The following is an 18,757-nucleotide window of genomic DNA, read 5'->3' as shown; positions in this document are numbered from 1 at the left end:
CAGGTTCAGACTTACCTGAACCCCCAGAGAGCCACGGCTGCCAGTCTGTGTGGGCCATAGGGAGCGAAGGGGACCCCAAGGAACAGACCCACTCCTAATTCTATTTCACTGCCGGAGAGGGGCAGTGCCAGCCTTTGCCCACAAGCCCCGGAGAGTCCCGCGCTCTGCCCTCCCTCCTGCTGACCCCCGTTTCCTCCCCCCACCCCAGATCCTGTGGCGCCAGTTCCTGAAGTTCAAGGAGACGGAGTTGCCCGCCAAGGAGGCCGACAAGAACCGCTCCAAGGCCATCTACCAGTCTCTGGAGGTGAGGGCGGCTCTTCTCTCCCCGCCCCATCTTGCTATGGGGCAGGCTTGGGGAAACGCGTGGGGTAGCGCTGGGTGGGGGCTGCGTTGCGATCTGGCCAATGTCCTTTGATGGCTGGTTAATCCTTTAAAGGGGGGCTGTTTAGGCCATGGGTGGGACAGGTCTGGGTCTTCAGAGGCCAGACCCCCCCCAGCATTTTGCAGACCCCAGCGCAGCAACAGGACAGCTGCTTGGCATGCAGAAGGTGCCAAGTTCAACGCTCTCCAGCGTCTTTCTCTTTGGGCCTGGAGGAGGTGGGGCGATCCTGGCTCTGGACCTGCACCAAGCGGGGTCTGGCTGCCAATGGCCAGCAGGGGAGGTCAGCCCAGGGATGTGGGCACAGGGACTGAGCCCCTCCTGGCCTGGAGCCTTGAGTGAGCCTTGAAGCACCCCTTGAGGCAGAGGGAAGAGGTGCAAAGAGGAAGCACACCCCACACGACCCATAGGAGCATAGAGGTGTCATCTAGCCCAGCTGATTTGCCCTTCCTGTGACCATGGTCTCCTCGTTTCTCTTGCCCCGGAGCAGCCGTCTGTCCAGTCTGGGCAGCTGAAGCTTCCTCCCGGCTACCACCCGCTGGACGTGGAGAAGGAGTGGGGCAAGCTGCACGTGGCCATCCTGGAGAGGGAGAAGCTACTGCGCTCCGAGTTCGAGAGGTGGGGCAGCTGTGCAGTTGGGCCCTTGGGCTGAGTCCGCCTGCCTGGGGGGCGGAGGCACAGAGAGAGGGTGCCACTCCCTCCTTCCTTGGTGGGGGGGGAGGGAGCACGAGAGTCCGGCTGGGTCCCTCCCCCTCCCTCCCTCCCTCCCTCCCTCCCTCTCCCCCCTCCGCCCCAACCGGCTGCCAGCCCAGCCCAGCTTTAATGGGAAACACACAGTTGGTGACTCATCTGCGCCGATCTCTTCAGGAAACGGCACAGCTTGAACCGCAGAGTCAGGCCGGGGAGGCAGCCGCGAGCAGCATCAGGAACAGCTGCTGGTGGGCCCCGGGGCTCTGCTTTTGCTGGGAGGGGGCTGGGGAGGCCGGTGGGAGATGCCCAGAGGTGGGGGCACAATGCTGGGAGGCACCTGCACTGACCTGTCCCTTTTCCCTCCTCCTCCAGGTTGGAGCGCCTGCAGCGCATTGTCAGCAAACTTCAGATGGAGTCGGGTCTCTGCGAGGAGCACCTCAACCAGGCGGACACCCTCCTGCAGTCGGTGAGAGGCCCTTTCTGTTCCCGGCCCCCACATTGTGGGCTGGGCCCCTGCTTGGGCCCCAGACCTTGGGGCGGTCTGCTCTGCAGGGTGGCTGGTGAGCTGCTTCCCCTTCTCCCCGCAGGACATCCGCCTGCTGGCTGCAGGGAAGGCGCCCCAGAAGTCGGCCGAGATCGAGCGCGACCTGGACAAGGCCGATGCCATGATCCGCCTGCTCTTCAACGATGTGCAGGCGCTCAAGGACGGACGCCACCCGCAAGGGGAGCAGATGTACCGCAGGTCAGCAGCGCTGCTCCTCCTCCGGCCCCCGCAGGGCTTCCTGTGGCCCCCACTGGCCTCTGCTCACTCCATGCTTGCCTGGGCTGCTCTGCACAAGCCAAGAGCGCCCCCTGTGCCTGATGGCAGCAGGTGGTAATGCAGGGTGAATATTCCTCAGGCCAGGGGGGTGTGTAGGCCAAGGGGTGTCTGGCATGAGCAGGGGGTCCTCTCCCCAGAATCTAAAGGCAGGTGCTTGGCGCCCCCTTGTGGCAACTTACACCCTGCATCTAGTCCGCTGAATGCACCCCATTGCTGCTGCTGCTGCTGCTGCTGCCAGGAGGTGCCCCCTGCCAGGCGACTCCCCCGCTGCCCCCGCTCACCGCCCCCTTCCTCTCGCAGGGTCTACCGCCTGCACGAGCGCCTGGTTGCCATCCGCACGGAATACAACCTGCGGCTGAAGTCTGGGTCGGCCCCCATCGCCCAGGTCACGGTGCCCGTCACGCAGCGCCCGCGCCAGGAGCTGGACGACGTCACCCTGCGGTACCTGCAGGACCTGCTGGCCTGGGTGGAGGACAACCAGCGGCGCCTGAACGCGGCCGAGTGGGGCGTGGACCTGCCCACCGTGGAGTCTCAGCTGGGCAGCCACCGCGGACTCCACCAGTCCATCGAGGAGTTCCGCGCCAAGATCGAGAGGGCAAGAGCGGATGAGGTGAGCCCCCCCATTGCCAGCTGCCCTCCCCATGGCACTACCTGGCCTTGGAGTTGAAAGGGACCCCCAAAGGTCTTCTAGTCCAACCCTCTGCAATGCAAGAATCGCAGAAATGGGACCCCGACCCCGTTGCCTGTTGTTAACAGGAATAATATTATTGCACCCACCATAATTGTCCCTCTGAAAGAAGGAAAGTTTTTTTTGGGGGTAGGAGGTCATCTGAAATGTGGGTTTCCCCCTTTTTGGTCACCAGGACTGTAAGCTCCGTTCCACCGCTCAAAACAAATTCTAGGGGCGGCATTCTTTACTTCTTGACTCTACCTTGCCGGCAGGGGTGTCCAAGGAGAAGCCAAATCGTTCCCCCATGCCTCCCCCCACTTGGTGGGCATGCCGTGCCCAAGGTGCCAGGCAGAGGCAGCTCCCTCTCCATTGCCCCCCCCCAATTTCACGTGCAAAGGGGAGGGAGGTTGTGGGGTGGTGCTGTGTGCCTGCCCTTGTTTCTGCTGGCTGTGCTGGAACTCTCAGCCTTCTTCTTCCTTCCTTCCTTCCTTCCTTCTTGCTCCCCCCCCCCCCCAGGCCCAGCTCTCCCCCGGCCCACGAAGTGCCTACCGGGACTGCCTGAACAAGCTGGACTTGCAGTATGCCAAGCTGCTGGTGAGGAGCATGTGGGCTGAGGGCAGGGAGGGGCAGGGGCTGGATCCTGGTCTCTCCAGGGCCTGAACAGGAGCTCTTTCTCCTCCTGGACCCTGTGCATGATCATCAGGTGCCTCTTCCACAAGAGAGCTGGAGGCCTTTTCTGTGGTGGCCCCCCACTTGTGGGAGGCTCTCCCCAGGGATGCTTGCCAGGCATCTTCATTGCATATCTTTAGGCACCAGGCAAAGACATTCCTCTTCTCCCAGGCCTTTGGCTAAATAAGCAGTCCGTGGCCTTTTAAACTGTTGGGAGGGGGTGTTATTTTATTAAAAAATAAATACTGTGCATTTTGCATTTTAATGATGTCAGCTGCCCTGTGGACTTTGGAAAAAGAGCAGTATATACATTTGCATAATAATAATAATAATAATAATAATAATGGACACGGTTCCTTGTGTGTGCCTGTCCTCCAAAATGTGGGTCTTGGCACTCAGAAGAGAAGCCAAATGGGGCTTGTGGGCAGGAGAACGCAGGCAAACGAAGGAAAGAGGGCAAATCCTTTCTCTGCCTTGCACAGCCCAGCCTTGGGTCCTTCCCAACCTGGAGGACGGGTTGGCGAGGGCAGGCTGCCCCCTTGTGGTGCTGGGACCCCAGAGGGGGGAGGAGGAGGAGGAGAGGGTGCCCCTGTGCACGTGCAGAGGGAGGCCGGGCACCTGACCCCGTCCCCGCTGTGCCCTTGCAGAACTCCTCCAAGGCCCGCCTGCGCCACCTTGAGAGCCTCCAGGCGTTTGTGGCGGCTGCCACCAAGGAGCTGATGTGGCTGAACGAGAAGGAGGAGGAAGAGGTCAACTACGACTGGAGCGAGCGCAACAGCAACATGGCCGCCAAGAAGGAGAGCTACTCCGTAAGGCCCCGTCCTCTCGGGGGGGTGGGGGGTGGGAGGTGGCTTGGGGGGGCTGCCGGGACCCCCCTGCCCACCCTTTGCCCTCTGACTGTGCCTTTTCTGCCCTGTCCCCCAGGGCTTGATGCGGGAGCTGGAGCAGCGGGAGCGGAGGATCAAGGAGATCCAGAGCACGGGAGATCGGCTGCTGAGGGAGGAGCACCCGGGCAAGCAGACTGTGGAGGTGAGGCTGGGCGATCGGGGCCCGGTGGGGAGCGAGGCTTGCCAGCGGGTCCCATGACGGCTGCAGCTCGTGATGGCTGTGGTTGCCTCTGCCACGTGGGCCTCACGAGGCCTCGGCGGGCAGCCACATCCTGGCCTTATCTCTCCGGCTCTTGCCACACAACCCCCCCAATGTCTCACGAGACACAGGGGAGCTGAGCTGGGTGGGTGTGCCCCACCCCACTTTCCTGGCCCCAGGTCCTGCCCCATGGCTGAGTTTCTCCCCCCCCTCTTTTCCAGGCCTTCCAGGCTGCCCTGCAGACCCAATGGAGCTGGATGCTCCAGCTGTGCTGCTGCATTGAGGCCCACCTGAAGGAGAACACCGCCTACTTCCAGGTATCTTGGGCAGGGGGCTGACCGGGCAGGACTCTGCTACTCCTCTGGGGCTGGGCTGCCCCCCTTCTCCTCTGCAGCCAGCCAGCTGCCCTCCTGCGGATGCTTTTGGGCCCCAATTGTCCCTGGAGAGGAGGGGGGGCACCTCTGGGTAGCTTTCCTCCTGCCAGACGCAGCTGGGCATCTCCTCACCCGCCGCTCCCTCTGTCTCTCCCCAAGTTCTTCTCCGACGTGAAGGAGGCGGAGGAATTCCTGCGCAAGACCCAGGAGACCATGCGGAAGAAGTTTGTCTGCGACCGCTCCATCACCGTGACGCGCCTGGAGGACTTGCTGCAGGACTCCCTCGTGAGTGCGGCCCCTTTGCAGTGTCAAAGGACATTTCCTGGGCTCACTTGGATAGCCAAAGAAAGACACCAGCCGGGAGTATAGAAGCAAAACAGCAGCCTGTAGGCCTGGTCTTTATTCAAGCCTCTTGCCACAGGACTTCCATGCGGTGGCCTGGGAGAAGCCCCCCAAAAGGGATGCTTCCTCTTTTATAAGTTTCCCCTTTTTCCTATAAACAGCTTTGGTGAAGCCTCATGCACACATCATAGATACATCATACATATGTCACAAGCCAGGAGGGATTTCTGGCAGAAAGTGGTTCATCAGGTTTCCCCCCAACCCTCCTTGCTCACCACCACACACCCACCGAGTGATACAACAGGAATATTTACAAGTTCCTGGTATTCCCGGTCAGGTCTGAGAACTCAATCCATTTCTGGAGGGTCTTCTGTTGTCTGTGGGATGACTTCCTGTCTGGCACCCATTTGCCAAGATGCCAGTCATTTTCTCCCAGGCAAGGAGGCTACGGAGTACGTGGTCTCAGGCTGGAGGGATTATGGCTGCCCACATCCCAGACTGCCCCCTTGCTAGCCGTTCCTTTCCTGAACAGTGGAATGGTGCAAATCCGATACTGGAGCGATTTTATATGAATTTCTGAAGTTTTCCCATTGAGCCTTACATAGATACATTTATCAGTGAATTGTTGCATTTGGTAATGTGCAGCTGAGGCCCTTTGAAAAGAGATAGGAGGAAACTGTGATGAAGTGTTTTGTGGGGACATTTGCAGGAGTGATTGTGCTGATACTGGTAGTGTGTGTGGGGGGGGCGCTGCATGATGTCTGCTGGAGCCTCCTTTCAGCCTTTACATAAATTCTGGTAACACCCCCGTACCCTGCAGGCATTAGGGGGCTCTATGGGTCTCTTGCAGCTCTACTCCCCTATGAGTCTAACTCTCTTCCTCTCCTGCCGCCCCTCTTTGTGCCCCCCATGCCAGGAGGAGAAGGAGCACCTGGCTGAGTACCAGGGTCAGCTGGCTGGGCTGGCCAAGCGAGCCAAGGCCATTGTCCAGCTGAAGCCACGCAGTCCCAGCACCGCCCTCAAGGGACGACTGCCTCTCCAGGCTGTCTGCGACTACAAGCAGATGGAGGTGAGCGGGGTGGGGTCACGTGTTTGGAAACCGGGTGGGGGCGGCAAACTGGGTCTGGGGTGCATCTTTTGAGGCTGCTCACTTCCTCCCCCCTCCCCAGATCACGGTGCACAAGGGCGACTCCTGCACCCTCCTCAGCAACGCCCAGCCGTACAAGTGGAAGGTGCTCAACGTGGCCGGGAGAGAGGCCACTGTGCCCTCCATCGTCTTCCTGGTGCCCCCACCCAACAAGGAGGCCCTGGAGGCCGTCAGCAGGTGAGTCAGCCTCACCCCGCCCCAACCCCCTTGCTTTCCTTTCCCCTTGAGGGCGTGGGGGGCAGATTAGAAACCGTGATTAAATCCTCGGATCCTATCAGCAGAGAGAGATATCGCTGAAGCTTCCACTGCCGCAAACTCACACAAACATCAAAAGAGCTGGATCAGGCCCACGGGGGGCCCTTCCAGCCCAGCCTCCTCTTCTCACAGTGGCCAACCAGATGCCTCAATGGGAAACCCACAAGCAGGATGTGGGCACCAGAGACACCCCCCCCCAACTGCAGTGGGTGCAGAAGCACTGCTGCCTGCAGCTCTGGAGGGCAAAGCAGAGCCATGACAGCTAGTGGCCACCCCCAGACACCCCCAGGGCCTCTGCCCTCCCCCTGGCCCCACTTGAGGAGGAGAACTGCTGTACTGCTCCATGGGCTCTGGGGGTGGCATGGGGGGCACTTTGCCTCTCTGCCCACTCTGCTCTCTCTTTGGGGCAGGCGACCCTGGGGAACTCCCAACACCCCCCCCCCTCTGAGATGGTTCTGGAGCCTCCTTTTCCTCTCTGCCTGCAGGTTGGAGGGCAGCCACCAGAGCCTGCTGACCTTCTGGCACCAGCTGCACATCGACATGCAGAGCCTCCTCTCCTGGCAGTACCTGCAGAGGGACATCCAGCAGATCCAGTCCTGGTCGCTGCTCATAGTGAGGAGCGGGTGCTAAGGAAGCTCTTGGGGGGCGGGAGGGGCGGGTGGGTGACCCGCAAACTGGGCTCCAGGGGGAGGGAAAGGGCCCCTTCCTGACCTGGCCTCTCCGCCTCCCCCAGTTCCGGACGATGCCCCCTGAGGATTACCGGAAGACCTTGCGCAGCCTGGAGACCCACTACCAGGAGTTCCTGCGCAACAGCCAGGACTCCCAGAACTTCCTGCCGGATGACCGGCTGCACGTGGAGCGCGAATACACCCTCTGCACCCAGAAGTACGAGATGCTGCTGCGCGGCCTGGAGAAAGGTGAGGCGCCCCCTGGCTCTTCCATGGGGGGGGGAGCTCCCTGGCATCTGCAGCCAAACAAATCTCCTGGGCCCCAGAGTCATAGAATCAGAATTGTAGAGGAGGAAGAGACCCCAAGGGCCACCCAGTGCAATCCCTGCAATGCAGGAGTCACAGCCAGAGAGTCGCAGCCGCCCAAGCACTGCTTTAAAAGCCCCAGTGCAAGACAGCCCACCATCTTCGAAGGTTGCCTGCCTGCTTGCCTGCTTCCTGGGGGGCTGCCTCTGTCTTGCTGTGGGTTCCTTCCAAGTCTACAATTCTATGTGCCCTCCCTCCTTCCTGAATTGCCTCCCCATGGCAATAATAATAATAATAATAATAATAATAATAATAATAATAATAATAAAATTTTATTTATACTCCCGCCCTCCCCAGCCAAGACTGGGCTCATGGCGGCTAACACCCGATATATAAAAACAAATTAATTAAAAACAAGATTAAAATACAACATTAAAATATTAAAATACAGCCTCATTTCAATGGAAACTCAAATCAAAAACTTTTTTGGGGATGAAAACGTCAAGTCTTCACCAAGGCTAACTTTCCAGACTGGTCCTACATGGGCCAGAAAAAAGCCAGGGAAGTCCCCAAGTAGGAGTTGCTGCAGGTGGAGGGTGTTTCTCCAACCGTCCTTCCATCCCTGCTCAGCTGGACCCCAGCCAGCCCCCTTTCCTCCCACAGGCTGGCCCAGGAGACCCCTGTCTCTCTCCCCTTGTGCCCCTTCCCCACACTGGAAGTTGTGTCTGCCTGCTCCTCCACTCACCTGGGCTTCGTTGGTTTGGGGTCTCAGGGGAGCAGGAGGAGTCTCTCTGCAGGAACTTCATCTCTCAGCTGAAGGACATCCGCCTGCAGCTGGAGGGCTGCGAGTCCCGCACCATCCACAAGATCCGATCTCCGCTGGACAAGGACCCTGCCAAGGAGTGTGCCCAGCGCATCAGTGACCAGCAGGTACTGGCCCCCCCACGCATCTCTTGCTACCCTGGCAGGAATCTGACGCTGCTACCACCAGTGCGGATCCTGCCCCCGCTTTGTGGCTTCACTGCGGGCTTCATTCGGCTCCCTCCTCTGCATCTCTCCTCCCTCTAGCAAATCCACCTGGAACTGGAGGGCATCAAGAAGAACCTGGGCAAAGTGAGTGCCAAGACGGAGGAGGTGTTGGCGCAACCAGAGCAGGCCAGCTCGGCCCCCACCCTCCACTCAGAGCTGGACATCACCCTGCAGAAGATGGACCAGGTGTACAGCCTCTCCAGCATCTACCTGGAAAAGTAGGTCCTCCTCTCACCCAGGACTCTGTCCGCCCACCTGGTCAGCCGGGTGTCGCCAGGAGCTGCTTCCGCTTCCTGAGGCCTTTGCTGCCCTCTTCCCTTGGGTCTGGGGGGGCCCTTCTCTGCACCTGCTGCCTGGACGATGGGGCTGCTTTTGCATCCTCCATCAACTCCCTCCTTTCTCCCACCAGATCTTTCACTGGTCTTGGTCTGTGTTCGCCCAACCTGTGAAAACATTTGGGAGATGAAGCTGTGAGGAAGGGATATTTGTGGGTGGGTAGTGAGAGCCTCTTGGCTCTTCTTATGCAGGGGAAGGGGGTTGCCTCATCCACATGGACCCACCTGGTCCTTGACCTCGCCATCCCCCCTGGCCCTTCTGTGGGTGCCCTCGCCAGGTGAGCGATGGCAGGTGCCTAGGAGGTGCCTTCTCAGTAGTAACCCCCCTTGCGGCGTCTCAGCACCTGCCTGAAGGTCATTTTGGCGCCAGGCAAATCACTTTTTCTTGCTCCAGGCCTTTTTGCATGGCGTTGCCGCTCTGGCTGGGTTTTGCTCTCTTGCTGTTTTGAATTGACGTAGTGCTGCCTTCTTTTGTGCCAAACCCATAAAATTCTCCCATTCAGCCATTCATTTGCATCACAAATAAATGCAGCGTCTGAAAGCAGCACTGTAGAGGGACTTTAAAAAAATGTTGGGTGTTTATTCTGCTTTTATATTTGCTGGAAGCTGCCCAGAGTGGCTGGGGTGCAAATAATAAAATTACTGTTATTATTAAGCGACCACCCATGTCACAACTTTTGCACGCTGCTTGGGCTCTCCCTCCCTTCTGACGCAAACCTCCAGCTCCCCTCTTCTCGCCCCACAGGCTGAAGACCATCAACCTGGTGATCCGCAGCACGCAAGGGGCAGAGGAGCTGGTCCGCAAGTACGAGGAGCAGCTGAAGGATGTGCAAGCGGTGCCCTCTGACGTCAAGGCCCTGGAGGCCACCAAGACGGAGCTGAAGGTGCCTGCAGAATTTATTATTTCAGTCCCAGACCAGTTCCAGCCCACATACAATATCAAAGAAGTCCTAAAACAAGATAGGGACACATTTGAATTTGCAATTAGGTATAACTGGGATGATACAGATATAGCAACAGTTAAAAAATATATAAATTAAAACTTAGTCACTAACATATAACCTAAAATTATCATTTAAAAACTTAATCATTATGATTGCACAGCTTGTTCCCTAAGTGTTATGGCAATCACACAGAATTTGGCTACCCTTAACGTGACCTCAGGATCCTCGTCCTCCACCAGGGATTTTAGACATTGAAGTTCAGATTCATTTGGAGATTTTAGCATAGCAGGGGTAATAAAGTGTATATCTCTGTAGAAACGGCAGCGTAACAAGGCACCCCTCCTTCAAGCCACAGGGGCAGACATGTTCCATGTATGGTTTACCCTCAGGTCTGCCCTGCAATAAGGCAGATGGCAGCATGTTGAATCTAGCGAGGGTAAATGACTGTATTTAGGTATTTGTAATTTTGACAAAGGGACACGGGTGGCGCTGTGGGTAAAACCTCAGCGCCTAGGACTTGCCGATCGTATGGTCGGCGGTTTGAATCCCCACGGCAGGGTGAGCTCCCGTCTTTCGGTCCCAGCTCCTGCCCACCTAGCAGTTCGAAAGCACGTCAAAGTGCAAGTAGATAAATAGGTACCGCTTTATAGCGGGAAGGTAAACGGCGTTTCCGTGTGCGGCACTGGTGCCGGCTCGCCAGAGCAGCTTCGTCACGCTGGCCACGTGACCCGGAAGTGTCTCCGGACAGCGCTGGCTCCCGGCCTCTTAAGCGAGATGGGCACACAACCCTAGAGTCGGACACGACTGGCCAGTACGGGCAGGGGTACCTTTACCTTTACCTTAATTTTGACAAATAATTTGCAGGGGTAAATCCTCTCCCACTATCTTTTATTGCTGGGTGTTTATTCATCTCGCTCACATGGCATTGCAGTTCCACATCCCAAAGTTGTTGGCAGATTATTGCTCTAACTTTCTCATAATCTACAGCTATCGGAGAAAACCCAAAGCCTCTTAGCTTTGGTGCTTGCTTGCGCCAGGAGGGCGGGGAGATGGGAGGGGGCCTGGCCCCAGCCGCTCCTGGAGGTTGTGAGGAGGGCTGACCCTTTGTGTCTTCCTCCGCAGAGGCTGCGTGGGCAGGTGGAAGGGCACCAGCCCATCTTCAGCACCCTGGAGGCCGACCTGGGCAAGGCCAGCGAGGTGAACGAGCGGATGGTGCAGGGCCACAGCGAGAGGGACATTGACCTGGACCGCTACCGGGAGCGGGTGCAGCAGCTGCTGGAGCGCTGGCAGGCCATCCTGGCCCAGATCGACCTGCGCCAGAGGGAGCTGGACCAGCTGGGGCGCCAGCTGCGCTACTACCGTGAGAGCTATGACAGCCTCATCCAGTGGATCCAGGAGGCCCGGCAGCGCCAGGAGAGCCTCCAGGCCATTCCCATCACCAGCAGCAAGGGTGTGCGGGAGCAGCTGCTGCAGGAGAAGGTGAGGCGGTCGTGGGGTTTGGCTCAGCCGCTCCTGCCCCCAGCCCTGCCAGGGGGCCTGCAGCTCCAGCTCATCACTGAGGGAAGCAGCCGAGGTTCTCCAGGCCTGTGTCATTCATGGAAAGGCCTCCATTATGGTCTTTGAGGGGGGCCCTCTTGGGTCCATGAGGAGGCTGCCAGCATCGCCACCGCAAGGCCGATGCCAAGCAAAAGCTCTGAGCGACTGCTCCTGGCCTTCCCTCTGGGTGAAGCTATCTGAAGGGCTCTAGGTGGCCTACCAGCTAAAGCGCAGCCCCCCACCCCACAGAATCCCCTCGCCTGATCTATAAGGACACGGGTTGGCATGGCAGTGGCTGTTCCTCAGCCCAGAGCATTTCAGCTGACCGCAGCTGGCTGTGTGGTCCCTTCCCTGCCCATCCTCTCCCTGCGGGGCTACTGACAGCTGTCTTCGTTTCCCTAGAAACTCCTGGAGGAATGTGAGCGCAACCGGGAGAAGGTGGAGGAGTGCCAGCGCTTTGCCAAGCAATACATTGATGCCATCAAGGTGAGGCAGCTGGGGGCTGGAGAGGCCGGGGTCCCGTGCAAATGGAGGAGGGGAGTTGGGGGCCGAGGGGAGTTGGGGCTTCCAGGTGCTGACACTGCCTCTGCCCCTTCCCCCTTCTTACAAGGATTATGAGCTCCAGCTGGTGACCTACAAGGCGCAGGTGGAGCCAGTGGCCTCTCCAGCCAAGAAGCCCAAAGTTCAGTCGGCCTCGGACAGCATCATCCAGGAGGTGAGAGGGGCACCCTTGGGTGGGGCTGGGGGGAGAGGGACCCTGGAGCCATCCTGGGCAGCAGGCACAGCAGACTGAGTTTTCCCGCCATAGAATCATAGTTGGAGGGGACTCCAAGGGTCCTCTAGTCCACCCCCTGCAATGCAGGAATCTCAGCTGAAGTGTCCATGACAGATGGCCAGCCAAGCTCTGCTTAAAAACTTCTGAGGAAGGAGAGGCCACAACTTCCCAAGGGAGACTGTCTCCCTGTCAAACAGCTCTTACTGTCAGAAAGTTTTTCCTGATGTTTAGTGGGAATCTACTTCCTTGTAACTTGAAGCCATTGGCTTGGATTCTACCCTCCAGAGCAGGAGAAAACAAGCTTGCTCCCTCTTCCATGTGACATCCCTTGAGATATTGGAAGATGGATGAGTGGAAATGGGCTTCTGACCATGTGCTAGATATTTGCCTTTAGAGAGATGCTTTTCTCACTCTGCCTTGTATTGCTAAGAGAATTGGCAGGAGATCCAGAACAGAAAAAAGGAAAGGCTCCTTTGCTCAGTGCATATTTAGAACTGTGGAACTCACTGCACCAGGATGTACAGGGATGGCTGCCAGTTTGGATGGCTTTGGAAAGAGAAAGGCACGGAGAAGGAGGAGCTCCTGGGTGGCAACTAGCCATGTCCCTGGCAAGCAGGAGAGGCCTTCTGAGGTGGCTCCCTCTGGCCGAGTCCAGTCAGGGGCCTTGGAAGGCCTGGGGGGCTGTAGTCTCGCTCCCCACCCCGCCATGACCTTTCTGCTTTGTGGTCTCCCAGTACGTGGACCTGCGGACGCGCTACAGTGAGCTGACCACGCTGAGCAGCCAGTACATCAAGTTCATCACTGAGACGCTTCGGCGGCTGGAGCAGGAGGAGGTGAGTGCGCTGCCCGTGGGAGGAGGGGTGGGGGCAGCATGCCTTGGCTGCATCCTTCTCCCCCTGCCCCCCCTTGCGGTCCATCCTGGGCCAGAGCATCCCTCTTGCCTGACTGCCTCTTCTGCATGACTAACGCTGGACCGTGAGGCCCCCTAACCCGCCGGGGGGGGGCCCTCCTCCGCTGGGCCTGTCCTGTCTGCCAGAGGCACTTCCCAGATACACACTTAGTACAGCTGCAGCTGCTTCTTGGGCCGGGGCTCCTTCCCGCCCGGTTCTCCTGTCCTGTCCTGTCCTCTTCTGCTCTGAAATGCTCCTCTGTAACCTTTCTAACTCTTGATTTCTGCCCTCTGGAAGTCCAGCCGCTTTGCCAGTGCTTTGTCTTGGGGATGTTTGTATTGGTTGGGGATCTAATGGAGGGTTAAAAACCAGGAGGATCCGGGCCTTTTCTGCACCAGGTACTCCACTGTGCGCATGCCGACACCCACCCCACATGGACCCTGTTCCCTGCGCACACCTTGCTTCTCCCTCCCCCCCTCCTGCAACTCCTGTGGGCCGAACCCTTTGTGGTTCCTAGTAGGTTGAGAAGGAAGGGCAGAACTGAGAAGCAGAGTTTTTTGGAGTGGGATGGGGGTGTGCCTAGTCCTGCCCACCGTCTGGAGGCAGTCAGGAGAATGGAGGGGGGGTTGCCATCACCGCTGCCCTGCTGCGATCATCTGCCATTCCTGCCACCGCCTACGTTCTCCAGCCAGGAGGTGCTGGCCTCTTGGCACCTCCCAGGGCTGAGAATTTGGGGCTTCTGTCTCTGTGGTGCGCTCTGTGCATGCTCCATTTCCCCCTCGCTCCCTCCCTGCCTTGTGGGGAGCAGAGCAAGGGAGTGGACCCATGGGCTTTCCACCTGGTGAAGCGTTCTTCACTTCTCCCCTGGCCCCCCCCTGCAGGTGTTCCTTGGGGCATCTGGAGGGCAGGCCTGGGACCTGACAATGAAATTGGCAGCCTTTGTGAGCCTGCAGGGGGCCGCCCGGGGGCCATGGGGCTTTTCACCTTCTCGCCGCGCCCTTCCTGGCCTCACACCCCACGTTGGGCTGGCTCCTCCTCCCCACCTTTGCTGAGCGGATGGGTCTTCCCTGTTGCCACAGTTTGGGCTGTCCGTGGGGGGAGTCTCTGCCTGGAGGGCATCTTGCTTCTCGCTGCCTGGTAGCATGGTGGAGGTGTGCCAACTGCTCTCTTCGTCCTGCAGCCATTTTGTCTTCCGTTGTGTGTGTCTTTGCCATCGTCTTGCGTCCGTCTCTTCATCCATCCATCCATCCATCCATTCGTCATCCTTGGTTTGTGGGTCTTCCCTGCTTTCTTGCCTGTCGTACTGAGAGACGTGAGCGCCAGCTTCTCCCAACTGCCACACGTCTTCCTGCAGCCTCCTGGGAAGAGCCGCCACCACCGCCACACCATGCCCCCCACCCCTGCCCCTCTCGCTCACCCCTGCTCCAATCTCTCTCTTGTGTGATCTTTCTTTCTCTCCCCCCCTTCTCTCTGCTCCTCCCCCCCCCCGCAGAAAACCGCAGAGAAGCTGAAGGAGGAGGAGCGGAAGCGCCTGGCCGAGGTGGAGGCGCAGCTGGAGAAGCAGAAGCAGCTGGCGGAGGCCCATGCGCAGGCCAAGGCGCAGGCCGAGAGGGAGGCCCAGGAGCTGCAGCGCCGAATGCAGGAGGAGGTCAGCCGCAGGGAGCTGGTGGCCGTGGACGCCGTGCAGCAGCAGCAAACCATCCAGCAGGAGCTGAAGCAGATGAAGCTCAGCTCGGATGCGCAGATCCAGTCCAAGCTCAAGGTGATCGAGGAGGCCGAGATCAACCGCCGGAAGGTGGAGGAGGAGATCCACATCATCCGCCTGCAGCTGCACGCCACCGAGAAGCAGAAGGCGGCCGCGGAGGGAGAGCTGCAGGCGCTGCGGGACAGTGCCGAGGAGGCCGAGCGCCAGAAGCGCCTGGCCCAGGAGGAGGCTGAGCGCCTGCGCAAGCAAGTCAAGGACGAGGCCCAGAAGAAGAAGGAGGCGGAGGACGAGCTGAAGCGCAAGGTGCAGGCCGAGCAGCAGGCCGCCCGCGAGAAGCAGAAGGCCCTGGAGGACCTGCAGAAGCTGCGCCTGCAGGCGGAGGAGGCCGAGCGCAGAATGAAGCAGGCCGAGCTGGAGAAGGAGCGGCAGGTGCAGGTGGCCCAGGAGATGGCGCAGAAGAGCGCCGAGGCAGACCTGCAGAGCCGGCGCCTCTCCTTCGCCGAGAAGACGGCGCAGCTGGAGATGTCCCTCCAGCAGGAGCACATCACCGTCACCCACCTGCAGGAGGAGGCCGAGAGGCTGAAGAAGCTGCAGCTGGACGCGGAGGCGTCTCGTGAGGAGGCCGAGAAGGAGGTGGAGAAGTGGCGCCAGAAGGCCAACGAGGCCCTGCGCCTGCGGCTCCAGGCGGAGGAGGTGGCCCACAAGAAGGCCCTGGCGCAGGAAGAGGCTGAGAAGCAGAAGGAGGACGCAGAGCGCGAGGCCCGGAAGCGGTCAAAGGCCGAGGAGTCCGCCCTGCGCCAGAAGGAGCTGGCCGAGGAGGAGCTGGAGAAGCAGCGGAAGCTGGCCGAGGGCACCGCCCAGCAGAAGTTCCTGGCCGAGCAGGAGCTCATCCGCCTGAAGGCCGAGATGGAGAACGGGGAGCAGCAACGGCTGCTGCTGGAGGAGGAGCTCTTCCGTCTCAAGAACGAGGTGAGCGAAGCCATCCAGAAGCGCAAGGAGCTGGAGGAGGAGCTGGCCAAGCTGCGGGCCGAGATGGAGCTGCTGCTGCGGAGCAAGACCAAAGCAGAAGAGGAGACCCGCTCGACCAGCGAGAAGTCCAAGCAGATCCTGGAGGCCGAGGCCAACAAGCTGCGGGAGCTGGCGGAGGAGGCGGCCCGGCTGCGTGCCCTCTCGGAGGAGGCCAAGCGGCAGAGGCAGCTGGCGGAGGAGGAAGCCGCCCGGCAGCGGGCAGAGGCTGAGCGGATCCTCAAGGAGAAACTGTCGGCCATCAATGACGCCTCGCGGCTGAAGGCGGAGGCCGAGATCGCCCTGAAGGAGAAGGAGGCCGAGAACGAGCGGCTGCGGCGGCTGGCGGAGGACGAGGCCTACCAGCGGAGGCTGCTGGAGGAGCAGGCCGCCCAGCACAAGCAGGACATTGAGGAGAAGATCACGCAGCTGAAGAAGTCCTCTGAAGGTGAGCTGGAGAGGCAGAGGACCATCGTGGACGAGACGCTGAAGCAGCGGCGCATCATCGAGGAGGAGATCCGCATCCTCAAGATCAACTTTGAGAAGGCCTCCGTGGGGAAGACGGACCTGGAGCTGGAGCTGGGCAAGATCAAGCAGAACGCTGAGGAGATCCAGCGCAGCAAGGAGCAGGCTGAGAACGAGGCTGAGAGGCTGCGGCAACTGGCCCTGGAGGAGGAGAACCGCCGTCGGGAGGCCGAAGCCAAGGTCAAGCAGATCCTGGCTGCTGAGCAGGATGCAGCCCGCCAGCGCAAGGCAGCCCTGGAGGAGGTGGAGCGGCTGAAGGCGAAGGTGGAGGAGGCCAAGAGGCAGAAGGAGGTGGCGGAGAAGGAGTCCGAGAGGCAGATCCAACTGGCCCAGGAGGCTGCCCAGAAAAGGATTGCGGCAGAAGAGAAGGCCCACTTGGCCGCCGTGCAGCAGAAGGAGCAGGAGCTGCTGCAGAGCAGGCAGCAGGAGCAGAGCATCCTGGGCAAGCTGAAGGAGGAGGCTCTGAGGGCCAAGAAGGCGGCCGAGGAAGCAGAGTTTGCGCGGGTCAAGGCGGAGCAGGATGCAGCCCTGTCCCGGCAGCTGGTGGAGGAAGCTGAGCACATGAAGCAGCGGGCAGAGGAGGAGGCCCAAGCCAAGGCCAAGGCCCAGGAGGATGCGGAGCAGCTCCGGAAGGAGGCCGAGCTGGAGGCGGCCAGGAGGGCCCAGGCGGAGCAGGCAGCCCTCAAGCAGAAGCAGCTGGCGGACGCCGAGATGGAGAAGCACAAGAAGTTTGCGGAGCAGACCCTGCGGCAGAAGGCCCAGGTGGAGCAGGAGCTGACCAAGGTCAAACTTCGGCTGGAGGAGACGGACCACCAGAAGAACATCCTGGAGGAGGAGCAGCAGCGGCTGAAGAACGAGGTGACGGAGGCCATGAAGCAGAAGGCACAGGTGGAGGAGGAGCTCTTCAAGGTGAAGATCCAGATGGAGGAGCTGGTCAAGCTGAAGCTGCGCATTGAGGAGGAGAACAAGATCCTCATCATGAAGGACAAGGACAACACCCAGAAGTTCCTGGCGGAGGAGGCGGAGAAGATGAAGCAGGTGGCGGAGGAGGCCGCCCGGCTGAGCGTGGAGGCGCAGGAGGCCGCGCGCATGCGCAAGCTGGCGGAGGAGGACCTGGCGCAGCAGCGGGCGCTGGCGGAGAAGATCCTGAAGGAGAAGATGCAGGCGGTGCAGGAGGCCACGCGGCTGAAGGCCGAGGCGGAGATGCTGCAGAAGCAGAAGGAGCTGGCCCAGGAGCAGGCCAAGAAGCTGCAGGAGGACAAGGAGCAGATGCAGATGCAGCTGGCCGAGGAGGCCGAGGGCTTCCAGAAGACCCTGGAGGCGGAGCGCCGCCGGCAGCTGGAGATCACGGCCGACGCCGAGCGCCTGAAGGTGCAGGTGACGGAGCTGAGCCTGGCGCAGGCCAAGGCCGAGGAGGAGGCCAAGCGCTTCAAGAAGCAGGCAGAGGAGATCAGTCGCAAGCTGCACGACACGGAGCTGGCCACCCGGGAGAAGGTGACCCTGGTGCAGACGCTGGAGATCCAGAGGCAGAAGAGCGACCAGGACGCCGAGGCCCTGAGGAAGGCCATCGCGGAGCTGGAGCAGGAGAAGGAGAGGCTGAAGCGCGAGGCGGAGCGGCTGCAGCAGCAGGCCGAGGAGGTACCCCTTTCCTTGGGCCCACAGGCCCCACCCCCAGGGCCCCCCACGGGGAGGAAGGCACATGGAAGCGCCACCCACTCAGCAACCCCGGGGCAGGGCAGGCTGTACCACTTCAGAGCGCAGGTGGGGGGGTCACATTTTTGCTCAGGCTTTTGTACATCTGGTTAGAGGGTTCCGTGATGTTTGCTGCCTTTAATGAAAATGCAGTCTAGATAGCAGATGATCCTCTGTGTAAACAATCTCTGCAAATCAAATGAAACTGGACTGCAAGGATAAAAGTCCGCTCCATGCTGTGATAGTTTACATTATTTTATTCTATTATTCATTTTGCATAGAGGAGCATTGAACAATGTGACCCCCCCACCTACGTTCTGACATGGTTTTACAATCCACTCTGCCCCCTCCTTCTGTTGCACCTGAGACCATCTATGAGTTCAAGGCGGGTGGGAGAGAGGAGTGGTAGCTAAATTCTGGAAGTTGTTCAGAGAAGGGCCGGGGTTCTGCTGTCATTCCTCAGAACAGTTGAACTCAGGCTCCTTCATGGAGAGGCCTGTCGGAAGGCTGCCTTTGTGCAACTCCCATGTCTACTTTCCTCTTGGAAACTTGCCAGGGCCAGTGGTGGCCCACCCAGCACCCCTGGACTACAGCTCCCCCCCCATTCCTGGCCATTGTCTGTGCTGGGGCCCAAGCGCAGCTGGAGGCCAGATGTGCACAAGACTCGCTTAACCCAGAGAAGGCACCATTTGCTCCACCACGTCCTGGTCCCCCTTTCCAAGGCCCCCTGTGCCCCCAACCCTCTCCCGCTGCTTGTTTACTCACATGGAAATTGTGGTAACTCCCTAACTTCCTCATGTGCGGCCTCTCAGGGCCAGCCAGGTTGACCCTTAACATGTGCCCCCCCCCCCAGTTCTGGCTTTGAATGTAACCTGCTGTGTCGGCGTCCATTGACTGTTGACTGTTCTTTGGGCA

General features: G+C 59.7%; 1 protein-coding gene across 26 annotated transcripts in view; it reads left to right on the top strand.

The window, feature by feature from the left end:
* The window catches only part of PLEC (plectin), a gene marked incomplete at its 5' end in the record, with an annotated part of 114,721 nt that overhangs the window by 86,446 nt on the left and 9,518 nt on the right, over positions 1 to 18,757 (top strand). For 24 of the 26 annotated variants that reach the window (XM_083748854.1, XM_083748845.1, XM_083748856.1 and 21 more), the window contains 22 exons: positions 209 to 304; positions 870 to 997; positions 1,442 to 1,535; positions 1,657 to 1,811; positions 2,190 to 2,499; positions 3,076 to 3,153; positions 3,876 to 4,037; positions 4,153 to 4,257; positions 4,536 to 4,631; positions 4,848 to 4,973; positions 5,947 to 6,099; positions 6,200 to 6,354; positions 6,918 to 7,044; positions 7,166 to 7,349; positions 8,179 to 8,336; positions 8,475 to 8,653; positions 9,516 to 9,654; positions 10,837 to 11,193; positions 11,653 to 11,736; positions 11,861 to 11,965; positions 12,760 to 12,858; positions 14,408 to 17,788. In XM_083748854.1, coding sequence (XP_083604980.1) covers positions 209 to 304; positions 870 to 997; positions 1,442 to 1,535; positions 1,657 to 1,811; positions 2,190 to 2,499; positions 3,076 to 3,153; positions 3,876 to 4,037; positions 4,153 to 4,257; positions 4,536 to 4,631; positions 4,848 to 4,973; positions 5,947 to 6,099; positions 6,200 to 6,354; positions 6,918 to 7,044; positions 7,166 to 7,349; positions 8,179 to 8,336; positions 8,475 to 8,653; positions 9,516 to 9,654; positions 10,837 to 11,193; positions 11,653 to 11,736; positions 11,861 to 11,965; positions 12,760 to 12,858; positions 14,408 to 17,788 — 6,471 coding nt within the window. Of the gene's footprint in view, positions 1 to 208; positions 305 to 869; positions 998 to 1,186; positions 1,318 to 1,441; positions 1,536 to 1,656; positions 1,812 to 2,189; positions 2,500 to 3,075; positions 3,154 to 3,875; positions 4,038 to 4,152; positions 4,258 to 4,535; positions 4,632 to 4,847; positions 4,974 to 5,946; positions 6,100 to 6,199; positions 6,355 to 6,917; positions 7,045 to 7,165; positions 7,350 to 8,178; positions 8,337 to 8,474; positions 8,654 to 9,515; positions 9,655 to 10,836; positions 11,194 to 11,652; positions 11,737 to 11,860; positions 11,966 to 12,759; positions 12,859 to 14,407; positions 17,789 to 18,757 lie in introns of those variants that run through there. The other 2 variants (XM_083748852.1, XM_083748851.1) reach the window with 2 other exon arrangements.

This window comes from Podarcis gaigeae (assembly GCF_964106915.1).
Source record: "Podarcis gaigeae genome assembly, chromosome: 7".
Taxonomy (NCBI): Eukaryota; Metazoa; Chordata; class Lepidosauria; order Squamata; family Lacertidae; genus Podarcis; species Podarcis gaigeae.
Note: the sequence above shows the minus strand (reverse complement) of the source record. Positions and strands in the feature narration are given on the sequence as shown.